This window comes from Lissotriton vulgaris, chromosome 1_1, assembly GCF_964263255.1.
Source record: "Lissotriton vulgaris chromosome 1_1, aLisVul1.2, whole genome shotgun sequence".
Taxonomy (NCBI): Eukaryota; Metazoa; Chordata; class Amphibia; order Caudata; family Salamandridae; genus Lissotriton; species Lissotriton vulgaris.
In genome coordinates this window covers 1625756857-1625769708 of record NC_141685.1, presented here as the reverse complement: position 1 = coordinate 1625769708, position 12852 = coordinate 1625756857, and the positions used below count along the sequence as shown (strand labels likewise).

General features: G+C 41.8%; 1 protein-coding gene across 1 annotated transcript in view; it reads left to right on the top strand.

Annotated features, from left to right (window-relative positions):
* Nucleotides 1–2941: 2941 nt before the first annotated feature.
* LOC147750930 (inositol oxygenase-like) overlaps nucleotides 2942–12852 on the top strand; it is a 33349-nt gene continuing 23438 nt past the window's right edge. The window contains exons 1-5 of the mRNA XM_086918832.1: nucleotides 2942–3086; nucleotides 5299–5379; nucleotides 8708–8788; nucleotides 10423–10585; nucleotides 12337–12404. Coding sequence (XP_086774958.1) covers nucleotides 2979–3086; nucleotides 5299–5379; nucleotides 8708–8788; nucleotides 10423–10585; nucleotides 12337–12404 — 501 coding nt within the window. The 5' untranslated portion in view covers nucleotides 2942–2978. The remainder of the gene's footprint in view (nucleotides 3087–5298; nucleotides 5380–8707; nucleotides 8789–10422; nucleotides 10586–12336; nucleotides 12405–12852) is intronic.

The window sequence follows — 12852 nt, the reverse complement described above, 5'->3', positions numbered from 1 at the left end:
CCTTGAGGCTAGGTACATCTTTGAATCACTGCAATGAACACAATACACAGGACCGGGGCTCAGGTTTGGGTGCCATATAAGGAAGATCTACGGGCACTAAGTCTGGCCCTGAAGCCTTGAATGAATTGCAGAAGACCAGTGCCGTGCATATACAATTTCCATAGCCTGACCCAATACTGAGAGTGCTGGCTCCTTCTACTTAATATAGGTGGATAAAATGCCTTTCCTAAACATATGCTTCCACGCCCAGTCCTAAGCAGTTGTGAACGCCTTGGAGCCCTCATGCGAAAAGCTCCCAGAATCTTTTGGTGTTTTTGACTTGTGGCTTCCAATGCTCTTTGACAGGTCTGATTCTTTTTGATTTGAATAAGTTTCACGAATTTTACTTTGCTCATTTGCAAGTGCTCCTCCCCATTATGCCAGGCAATTCTTGATCTCAAAGCTCTAATTAGCTTCTGTTTCTTGAATGAACAAGGCCTCATCGACTTGATGTAAGGTTTTATGCACCCTATTTTTGGCCTTTTCCGTCAAGTATTGCCAAACGTTGGCCCATCGTTCTCATTCGGCTGCTCAAAATCCTCGACAAGTGTATGCCTCTTACTACCCTCAGCTGTGGTCAACCCTTTAACATATTGCTCTACCAGCCCCATTATACTTGTAGCTAATTTAGCATAGTGTACAGGTTTTCCACTTGATGGTCCTTTCATTACTAAAGGGAAATATGTGAAAGGTTAGCAGAAAGTTGAGGAAATAATAAGTAACAGAGGCTTGTGATCATTCCCCACCACTGAGTCAACTAACATATTACGTAAAAGTGGTCAAACTTCCCTATTTTTTTTACCTGTTACCAGTCCAGAATGTGTCCCTGGCAGGCAAATAAAGCCTGGTAATCCATTTAGGGCTCTTAGGCCGCCCGCAACCATATCTAAGAATTGGTTCCCATTCCTATATGATCTTCGCTAGGTCAAATCTGACCCTGGTAATCCCCATACAATTTCTCCTTCAGTTATCTCTATCTCTCCCCCACTCCATGTACAGATTTAACACTAAAATTCTTGCACACCAGCATGATATGGCTTCCATATGGTGTGTTTTTTTTCCTTTAATTTCATTACTTCGGCCGCAAGTGATCTCAACAGAGAACCACTTTCGATGGTTATCCCAGGCATAATGAATACATTAAATGTACCCATAATTTTGCTGACTAGCATATAAACAACACCCCTGAGCAACTATGAATACATACAAAGTCCATAATTACTAAATACATGGGCAAACAGACTGAAACTTACAAATGTAATATATTTTATAAATAATTCAACATCTCTAAAATCCTAATACAAAATATAGTAATTAATCCATAATACTGCATACATTGAAAAGACAGCAATCACATCTCCATACAGTCACACATTCATACAACAATACACCATCAATGTGCTATGATTGTGGTATCTTCATGTATCTTATATCTATATATATAAAAACAAAAGTATGTCTGTCTGTCTGTTTGTCCTTTATGCATTACTACACCATTCATCCGATCGTCATGAAACTTTGGGAAGTTGTTGAGTACACTCCTGAGAAGGTTTGTGTAAAAAAAAATGTTTTTAAATCGCCCCCCAGGGCCCTCATAATCTTTCGAATACTGAAATAGACAGCGAATTTGCTTTCTTCTGAGATCGCAGCAACGCGCAACTGGTAAGCTAGTTGGAAATAAATTGGGAAAAAAAGCATTTGCAATGCAATAGGTCTTGCATTACTGAAAGTTTGAACTATTGGCGTTGCAATATTATTAGCAACGGCAATAGTTCAGACTTTCAGTATTGCGAGACCTATTGCATTGCAAATGCTTGTTGTTTGTGCCAAAGGTGATTTTTAAGCAGTGGTTGTTGATCTTTCTGAACTGCTGGAGGCACAGGGCTATAGATTTGTTTTTACAGAGCTTTGGGTGCCCTGTTTTTCTGCCTGTTACTTAGCTGGGCGTGTGATCCTTTTTTTGAGGTTTGTGGTGCTATTTGCACATAAATTGGTCATGCTCCTTAAGCAGAGGTTAGCGTTGCTCTATATGCAGAGGGAAGTAATGTCTTCATGTAGAACATGGTTCTGCTCTTTTACGGAGGTTGGTGGGGCTCTTCATGCAGAGATTTGTTGTCCTCTTTATGAAAAAGTAGGTAGTACTCTTTTTGTAGAGGTTGGTGATGCTCCTTAAGCAGAGGTTAGCTCTGCTCTTTATGTAAATCTTTGTTCTGCTCTTTTGGTGTGGTTAGTTGTGCACTTCGTGCAGGGATCGATCTGCTGTTTTCTTTATGAAGAAGTAAGTAGTTCTCTATGTGGAGGTTGGTGGTGCTCTTTGTGCAGAGATTGCCTGTACTAATAATGCAGGTGCTGGCATGCTCCTCATGCATAGGTGGTTCAGCTATTTATGCTGATAGTTAGTGTGCTGTATGGTACTGCTAACAGAGAGCTAGTCGGTGCCCCACATCAGAGCTTGGTGATGGCAACTGGAACTGTTCAGCCATTCAGAAGTGCCCACATTCTTCAGATGTAGCTCCAATTTCCACTCCAGTCGTTATTCGCAGTAAAGATATCTTTCTAGCCAAGACCTTGTGCATTCTGTCACATGCTGAGCTTGACCTCTTGATGTCGGGTTACAGAGTAACCCGGAGGTGGCAGACAAATGTTGTGGAGGACTTTGGACCTCTGGACCACTGTGCTGTTGCCATTCTGGGTCTGGCACTATCCCTATAGACCCAGGCTCGATCGTAATGGTTAATAGATCATCCAGCATCAAAAAGTCCTGAAGTTGTTATATTGTCCCTCGCCCTGGATGGCAGTGGCTGTGGCGGTGCCTCATACGTAATGGTTAATGCGTCATCCAATTCCACGAAAGCCGGATTCATCAGGTTGAGGTCAAATCTACGGCCATGTCGTAAGAAAACTGATGCCTTGCACAATCTCTCGACTATATTAAGAGGATGCTTCACACTCACTGCATACAGGTGGACCCCTCCTTCCATTCCCTCTATCCTCACACACCTTGTCTCCCCCAACACCAAGACAGCAGCAGCATGAAGATTATTATGGTAAGTAGAACCCTATCCATTATCTTCTTTGGCAGCTTCTGATTTGACTGCCCAAGGTATTGTTCTGTTTTACCTTTTGATCTGAAATTTCTAGTATAAGGCTGGAGGGTGAGACTGGCACAGGCAGCACACTGTCAAAGAATGTAGAATGGTCTGCCCCACTACTCAATAATATGAGAAATCTGCCTGGGCTCATATACGCTGGTGCACTATACATCCACCGATGACAATGTGTTTGAATGAGGTATCCTCTGGGACTGGCATCGCCATGGCACGGCTCTTCCGAGACCTGGATACATGTGGCCTCTTGAGTGATTCCAGCCATGCTCCTTAGGTATGATCAACCAATGAGATGTTGACTTTGGCCACACAGCGTATGTAGGAGAAATACACCTGGTTGTGGCCCACAGGATACACCTGGTTGTAGAGGTTTCTATAGCTTTTTAATCCATTTCTTCATTGATCTTCCACTTTACCGTGTGGGGCAAAAACTTGGAGCAAACCGCTGTAGTATCTGGGCTGGGCTGGGCTCAGAGTATTAGGTGAGAGAGTGGGCGGTACAGTTCCGGATTACCAAATAGGCACCGGACTATGGGCCCCACTCCTTTTAGGGCCCGCAACAATAGACCAAAATAATATTGATTTGATCTTGAAAGAAAATTACACTCAAGCTTTCTTAAATTGTTTCCAATTCTTTTTTTATCTAATAACATTAATAATTGTTCATGTTTAGTTCAATGTAATAAAATTGGTTTATTTAAATTGTTGTTTGGTAGAATAAAAAAGTATTAGCAGATAATCTGTGACGGAGGCCCCGATATTTTGACTGCTTCGGGGCCTCCACAGGGTTTAATCCGGCACTGGTGCAGCAGAGAAGCACACGTAGGCTTGGCTCGTGTTTGATTCCAGGGCACAAGAGGACATGAGCTCCAGGTTGGCTCGGCCCCTCAGTGACTCTCCCACCTCTGATTCTTTCCCAGCAGTATTAGCTCCTCAGAGGCACAACCTGGCTCGAAAGCTTCCAAATCTCTTTATATGCAGCCCGCCTCTGTAAAGCAGGGTTTAGTCGAATGACAAGCATTGTACTGTGCAGTCCTTAGAAATCCTTCAATATAAACGCGCCCCTGGAACTTGTCATCATCTCATTTACATGTGTTTGGTGGGCTGAGTGCTTTTTTCAGCACCTAGCTCATAAATTCCAAAAGGGCAAAACATTTTACACTCTTTTGCTACTCGTGTAATAGTGAATGAATCAAGCTTATTTTGCCCCAGTCCATTACAAAAAGGTTTTTGCACGAGGAAAGAATGAAACCAATTTATTGTTAGAAATTGGTAAAATATATATAACACGTTTGCTTATAAATCATTCTAATTATGTTATGGAGATTTTGCTCTGCTAAACATTCATCTAAATCACTTACCACTGTCTTTGGAATTTGTATACTCAAACTATACACACGTTGATTTCCCCTGAAACATGTATAAAAGTGGAAGACATGCTAAACGTTATCTTATGCTTGATTTGTCATTAAATTTCAGCCATACCTCATATTTTGTAAACAAAGCGAAAATATTGTGGAATCAGTTTGTGCCATGTCTACCCTGGTGCAAACGCTATTTGCTCAATGACATTCCTCAAAAGTAAGCAGCTAGTAGGCGCAAATGGGGGTGCTCTCTTTCTCCTGCACCAGTGCATTGTTTCTGTAGTACAGGCCCAGAAGGGCAAGCGTCATCCAAAAAGGGAACACGGAATGCTATTGACTGGCATGTGATTAGTTTTATTCCACAATATTATACTCATGGTTTATTTTACTGCCAATGATTATGTACCATTTTCCATTTATCTGTATCAGAGCAGCATTTAAAAGAGGAAGAGTGTTCTATGCAAGGATTATTTATGGACCGTGAACTTCTAAGTCTGGATTGTTTATGTTGAACTTTCTTTAAAGGTGCTGCAGTTGAGTGGTATTTTAGCCTCTGGTCTTGAAATGAAATCCAATAAATACAAATATACAGACTGCAAAGGATGAAGGTCTGGTGAACAAATGAATCCACCATTGAAGACAGGTTGAGGGTTTGCATCTTGGGGTACTATGTACTCTTTCTGTAGAAAGTAATGCACTCTTCCCTTCCTTTCTTCCACTTACACATCTTTCAGGTAATTCCAATAATTCGCTTGTTTCTAATGACTGGTTTGTCTCCACATTTCCAGGGGCCCGATCCTTCTCTGGTCTATCGGCCGGATATTGATCCAGATGATGTCACAGACAAAGAAAAGTACAGGAATTACACAGTAAGAGATTTCACTCCATTGAGGGCACAACTGGTGAAAGGTTCAGGACCGGGGGCGATGGAAGACCAGAGATGGCAGTAATTGGTAGAACTGGGCTTGGAAGTCTTTGGGTGTACAGTACACATTAGAGGGGGATCGGTGCACTGAGAGCACAAGAGGTAAGAAGTGAGAGGGGGCAATGTGGTGTATTTTGGGAGATGAGATGGAGAATGTACAGAAGGGAGACGTATGAAATATGGCAGGCCAGAAGAAGCATGGCTAGGGTGAGGGCGAGCAAGAGTGAAGGTAGTGACCTTCCAGAACATTTAAAGGCTCGGAATATTGAGGTCCAGACAGTCACGGAGGGTGTGATCAAAATGATTTGGAGAATTGCAGTAAATGTGAGATTTGGGACCATTTGGGGAGTGGGATGAAATTTATGTTAAATAATTCAGTCAAATTAAATTAGGGATAATAGGAGGAGCCGGGAAATATCCAAGGTCAGTGGGACCAAAAAAAGCGGAGTACACAGAAATGTGTAACAATAGCAGGTGGGTATTAAAGGAAGAGAGATTGAAGTATGATGGACCTACTGTCATTGAAAGAGGCATTATTGAAGATATTAATTATTACATCACTGAGGGGGCGCCAATGTAGGTGTCAATGTTCGAATGGTAGGTAAAGAGTGTCATTAACAGGATTTGGTGCAATTTTATTTGAGAGGGTTTCATCCTTGAATATATCAAGTGAGGAAAAATTGTTATAGGCCATCAATAAAAAAAAACATGATTGAAAAATATGAATCTTGATCTCTTACTCTATATTACATCACCATTATTACCAAACAATAAGGGTTCCAGAATGTCCCTACGTATGATGATGTCTAGTTAGGTTATTGAAGCTATTGTGACATCATTCAGTAAATGGCCCTTTTAAAGGCCATGACTTTTAATGTATTGGTAGAGACAGACACTAAAGGGGTTGATTTGTTTCGAAAAGGCAGCCATTGATGACAATGAGTTTGAAAGAATTAAGGGCTGCTGTTGAAATAACTGGGAGAGCCCGCCATTGAAGACGCTGAATGTGAAGAAGGTGGCTGCGCCTGCCGTAGGCAATGATGGCTTTAGAATGATGGGAGAGACTTCCTGTAGGCCTAGGGTTTGGACGTTTAGGGAGAATCTGCTATTGAAGGCTTTGGGTTTGTAATCACTCTTAGGGAAAGTATATCAACAATAAGGTCCATTTTGGAAGAATTGTGAGGGGTTACCATTGAGGGTGTTAGTTTGGAAGAATATGGAGAGACTGTTGAACAAGGTGAATTTAAAAGGATGGGACCTGCTGTCATCGAAAGTATTGGATATGGAAGGGTGGAGAGAGATGACTTACAAGACTTTGCATCTAGGAGAGCGGCGAGCGGCTGTATGGAATCATTTGAAGCTGCTGATGCGAGTGAATGCCATGTTCCACTGGTATTATGATGCGATACACAAGAAGAAGTCACTATTGAATGTGTTTCGTTTTTAAGTGGTAACTGTTGAGGTTGGAAGAATTTTGAAGGACTGCCATTGTGGGAGCTGGATATGAAAGAATAGAGAGAGTCTACCATGATAGGTCTCTACTTTGGAATGGCAGGGAGAAGCTGTCTTTCTGGCGTTTGGTTCAGAAGGATGTGGAGAGGGTGGCTTTGAAAAGTTTCCTAAAGTCCTCATTTTAGGCATTGCATTTGGATGAGTTTTGGGGGGCTGCCTTTGAGGGTTCTGGGCATGAATGAAATGGAAAACATGCCATTGATGCCTTTGGTCTGGAAGGACAGGGTTTTCTTTGAAGGGGTTGACTTTGAAAGGATTGGCGGAGGTTGCCACTGTAGATGCTGCATTTTGAAAAATTAAGAAGCCTGCCTTTGAAGGTGATGAGTCTGAAAAGAATGAAAGAAGTTTGAGTATGAAATATTGGAGGAGTCTGGAGGTATTCGAACATACTGATAGTATCTAAGCGACAGGCTATGGGTCCAATGTGACTGGATACAGTGAAATAAGGTGTTATTGGAGTAGCTGACAGAGGTTAAATTTTGGCAATGGAACATGTCACAGCATTCGAGCTTACTGAAGAAAAATCGAGGCCTTTGTAAGGTGGGATCGCCTTGGACTTTAGGTTTTTGGAAAGGTTGTAACAACTTGACATCATTGAATGCAATAGAAATAAAATAAAATACAATGGTGTGAGGGTGTGAAGGCTTGCACATGGCCAGCACTAAACACATGCCAGTAAAGAACTAATGAATGCAAAATGTAAAAGAGACTCAGTATGTAAACAATCTGTGCATAAAGTTGATAGCGTAGAGTATAAAAGAGTTGTGCCAGCAGATCACAAATGATACTGTTGTGAGTTAGAAGCTTTGAGCGAAGCCGTCCGTTCTTTTGGGAGCTCCACTTCAGTGGGCAGCTGCCTCCCCGGTGGCTCGTTAAGTTGTGACCCTACACTTCGCACAATACATGCCTTATAGTTGGGACACTAACCTGATGAGCCCGTGTTACTGCACTTACTCAGTGGAATTGCTACCTTGGAGAGCTGTTGGGTAGTAGGTTAAGCTCAAGATAGACACATGTGATCTACCGACACTAATATGAGGTGGTGAAGAGTTTGCATGATCACTTTACCACCACATGCCAGGACGTTAGCTCCAAATGTTTTGAGCACCTCCTTCTTTAAGAGCAATGATCTGGCACACAAAGTGACCTCAGAACCCACAGGCAGGGATAAGTCTTGACAGGGGCGGTGTGGTGTCGTGATAGATTAGGGACAGTTATTGGCAATGGGTCAGGTTTCAGAAGAACATGGAATAGTTGAGAGTGGAATCTAGTTGTCGGGATTATCCATGCCTAATTTGGGAATACGGATCTCTTGTCGGCTGTCATGGGGATGTGATCTCACTGGAGCCAAGTAAGTGGTCGATCAGTAATTAGTGTCCTATTAGAGGTTGTGAGATTTGTACAGTTGCTGCAGTTGCGAGAGCGACTATGGATGTTGAAGTAAATAAGTAGAATGACGCAGTTCCAGGTAACAGGATTTATCCAATAAGAATTACAGCTTCACTTCCACAGTAGAGCAACCAGGTAAAGCCACCAGTCGCCTCGTAAACCGCCACACTCATCCCCCAACATTCCCTTGACATATAACAATTCTAACTACACCATTCTATAATCTAGAATACTACAATACTACAGATATGATTAAACCAGAGTGGGCTGGCCGCAGGAATGTGTGTAAATGACTACAGAAGTGTTTCCTAAAGTATGCCTCGCTGTCGCTGATACCCCTCACCCACCATCTCTCTTCTTTCCCGTTTCAGAATGGGCCTCTCCAGGAACGTGTGTTGAACACATACACCCTGATGCACACACACCAGACGGTGGAGTTCGTCAAGCAGAAGGTATGGCTCTATCACTCCGGGGTGTAATCTGTATGATTGTTGCAGCAGTGGTCTTCAAACTGTGTCCCTCTGGGTGGGATCTTCCAAGGACAAACCCAAGAGCACTCACAAGGCACACCATGTGACTTAGCCCTCTGCCATGTGACCACCCAGTTCACAGGAGGTGCCTGCTCCTTCCTGTTTTCCCTCTAGAGCAATTATGTGTATGGGTTGGAGGAGCTGTCATTCCCCACCTATTGCACACTTTCAGATATAACAGGCCATTACATTAAGGCACTGTCTGAATGAGGTTTTAACATGCAGATCAGGGCTAAAGCTGTTGTGTTCTCTATGACAAAATCACTGAATTCCTCTACTGTCTGCTATTGATATGAAGGTGGTGGGGTCAAGCATGTTCCCACTCACCGACTTACTGAGCTCCACTACCCAGGACAGGAGACAAAGGGGGTGGCTTTTTTTCCTGGCCTGACATTCCCCCATAGGGGTGGAGGAAATGACTACGTCCCCATGGTGGCGAGGCTGCCCATCTAACTTATAAATTGCTGCCAAGCAGGCGTTCATTACAAAAAACAGTGCCAGTAACCACCATCACAGCAGTTCCTGGCAATGCATATTAGTCTGTGCTACATCAGCAGGATGCAGCCCTGTAGCAGAGAGTATTTTTTTTCTTTACAAATAGAAAATCCTGAATAGGGAGTTGCTTTTTGAGATAAAAATATAATGCTCTCATTACCATGTGAGTCATCTACCATGGCAGGGTAGGCATTATAATGTTTTTATTGTTCCTTACTGCCAGCCTCTACCTGGCGGTAAGAAACAGTAAAAAAAATAACGACGTCTGCCCATCTAAATTGGACAGGCGAACATGTAGCCATTTCTCTGATGATCCTTACTACTCAGGGCTGTTGGAGACGTTTGGCCACAGTGGACAGAGAGTAGTCTCCTCCATGGCCAAACTGAAGGTCCACCTGGATTTGAATTGGGCGGGCAGCCCTTCATGTTGGCGGTATGAATACTCTGTTGCTGTGAGATGGAGTATACGTACTGCCAACCTATAAATCACCCATAAAATCCCTTGCTTGAAGAGCAGTATCTTAGTACTAGCATCAGGCCAGCCAGAGGTCTTACTTTTTGACGAGGCAAAAGTAGTTTTAGACTTGTCAGAAGGAGTGGGGCAAGGAAGAGGAAAAGTGAACAAGACTTGTTGTAGGGCGTGTGGCCAATGTCTTTCAAGGAGCTCTGGGCATGCATGCTCCTTGTATTTGCTTGTAGGAATGTTCTCCTATTTAGGTATTTGGTCTCCCACAATCCTGGTCTTCTTTTTGGCTTGTTGGAGCTTTCTCTGCTTACATAATATACTAGTCATGGGAGATGTTTCTTTAAAATAGGGATCATCTCCCTTATACCTCCTTCAGTGTCAAAGCAGAACTTATATTTGCTACATCGATAACCATTGATCATTGTATAATTGAAAAACAAATCCCCTCCCATTGCTGGACCCACAATAACAGCCATGCTGTAAGGTTGGCCAGTTCTTGGCTTCCATCTTTCCCATCAATTATGTATCCTGACTTAAACACACTTCTGTTTCTGTGGATGTTGCCCCTAACTCAGTACGTGCCCTTTCCTTGCAGAATGCGAAGTGGTGTTCCTTCAACCACAAACAAATGTCCATCATGGAGGCATTGAATCTGCTGGACGACTTGGTGGATGAGTCTGACCCAGATGTGGATTTCCCAAACTCTTACCATGCCTATCAGACAGCAGAAGGCATCCGAAAGAAGCACCCGGACAAAGGTAAGGCTTCATCACCATGGGCAGCCCACAGCAGAGAGTACACATGGGCAAAGGTAGAATTCTATTGCCTGTGCATCTCACAGCAGAGATTTACAGGTGATTACACCTGTACAAAGGCATTGTCCTACCACCATGTGTATCTCACAGCATAGGGTAACAGAAGGATACACATGGACAAAGTTAGGAGACTATCACCAGGTACAACTGACAGCAGAGGGTAACAGGAGGATGCACCTGGGCAAAGGCAGTGCTCTACCACCATGCCTACCAGACATCAGAGTAGCAGGAAAAAAGCTTCCATTAAAGGAAACCGTTTAAAAGCAACATTGAAGGGAGCAGCAGATTCATTAAAGTCCTTGCTTGGTAATAATGTATTAATTGTGGCATTGTTGTGTACAGAGGTACAATTAAACTATTTCTAATATGAGGTTGAAAGTCATCACATATTTGCTTTTTTAAGAGAGATAATATCTGTTTTGTCGGTCGCGATTTACTAATTGTCCATGTCTATGTGGCCATCAGGGTTTGACTCTTTCTACAATGTAATTTAGAAGCCACAGCTCAAAAAATTGTGAAAGCTGTTCAATTTCAGCGTTGACATGATAGAATAAAACCAAGATCATTTGAAGTGTAAGCATCCGATATGATAAGGAAGGACCATTTAAATATGACTTTTCTATTTTTTTTAAATTATTGTTGTTGTGCTCCCAATATTGGTGCTTGTAATTTACATAACCAGGCTAAATGGTGCTTTATATTTCTCAAATAGAATTGTGAAGAACATGTGAGCTTGTATGTAAATAAAAATGAATTGTAATATTGAGGCAGTGGTACTAACACTGTATACTGAAGTATCATAGAAACTTATAAATCAATGTGTGCAGCTTTGAACTATTAAACAGTGTGCCAAAATATAAGAATAAGTTCAAAGCTATGAAATAATTATTTGTTAAAGGTTTCTTTTAAAAAAAAAATCTGTTTATGTTTTGTATTGAAGCATGCACAGAATATACATCCTGATGAAGACCTGTTGAGTTATAGATGTGGCTGAAACACAAACACACAAACAGCTTCAATACGAGAATAATGACAGACTAATTAAATGGTATCTTTCTTTAAAAAACACAGTTGATTATGTTCAACTATATAATACAATTAACTTAATACTATCTCTATGTGTAAGATTTAGGTAACACCAGTAGCAAAAACATCTCTCTGTGTTTCAGAAGATGAAAACTTATTATTATACCAAGAGAAACTGCACACATTGCTTTCCCCGATTTTGCTATAGAACCAACTTGTGTGTAGAGATAACCAAAGCCACTTTTGGCTGGAAACTAACATATTTGACAAACAAATGGTCCTATACTCAACATTTTACTAATATGTAAAACAATTAGAATATATTTTTAAACACTCTAATTGTAAGACTTTTGATCCCTGTATATTGCTATACAAAACTACAGGACTTCCAGGGACTCACTTACCCTTACTATATTATACCTATTATTGCAGCATTAGTGGGGCACCTTAAACCATGTATATCATAAAAGAGAGGGCATCTGAAGGAGGCACCTGGGCAAAGGCAGGACTCTGCTACTATGCTGACTAGAGAGTATCAGTAGTTGGTACCAAACAAATGCTTTCAGAAGCCCGAATTCAGGTCCTTCACTGAAAGTTTTTATTAGATTGTATATTTAATGTCTTGCGTATTATCTGTCATGTTTCATTAGTGCCTTTTTCTCCCACAGATTGGTTCCAACTAGTTGGTTTGCTACACGATGTTGGGAAGATTCTTGCTCTTTACAATGAGCCACAGGTAAATCATGGGTTAATTAATTTAAAAGAAAATCAAAACAGGGGAAGGAGACAAAATAGTCCTTTTATCTTGTCCATGGCACAAATGTAACACAGTCCGAGCCGGCCAAGCAAAATACGTAAACCATCTGACTAGCATCTCATTCCCGAATAGAGTCCGAAAACACAGAGCAATAGAAGAACTGTGCTGTGCACATGTTAATGGCATATAGAACATAACAATGCATGTGACTCTCATACTAAAGAGATTACAAAATCCCACGCTACCTCTTACCACACATGAACTGCCGGTCCAGGGACTTGGAACTAGTGCAGAGTCTCCACGTTGGCAGTTAATGGACATGAATGTGGTGCTCAATCTCAGTGCTGATGCTCCATGAAAATGTAACCGTTGGAGAATCATATTGATGTTGATGTAGAGACATGGAACTAGGGTAGAATCTTACTGC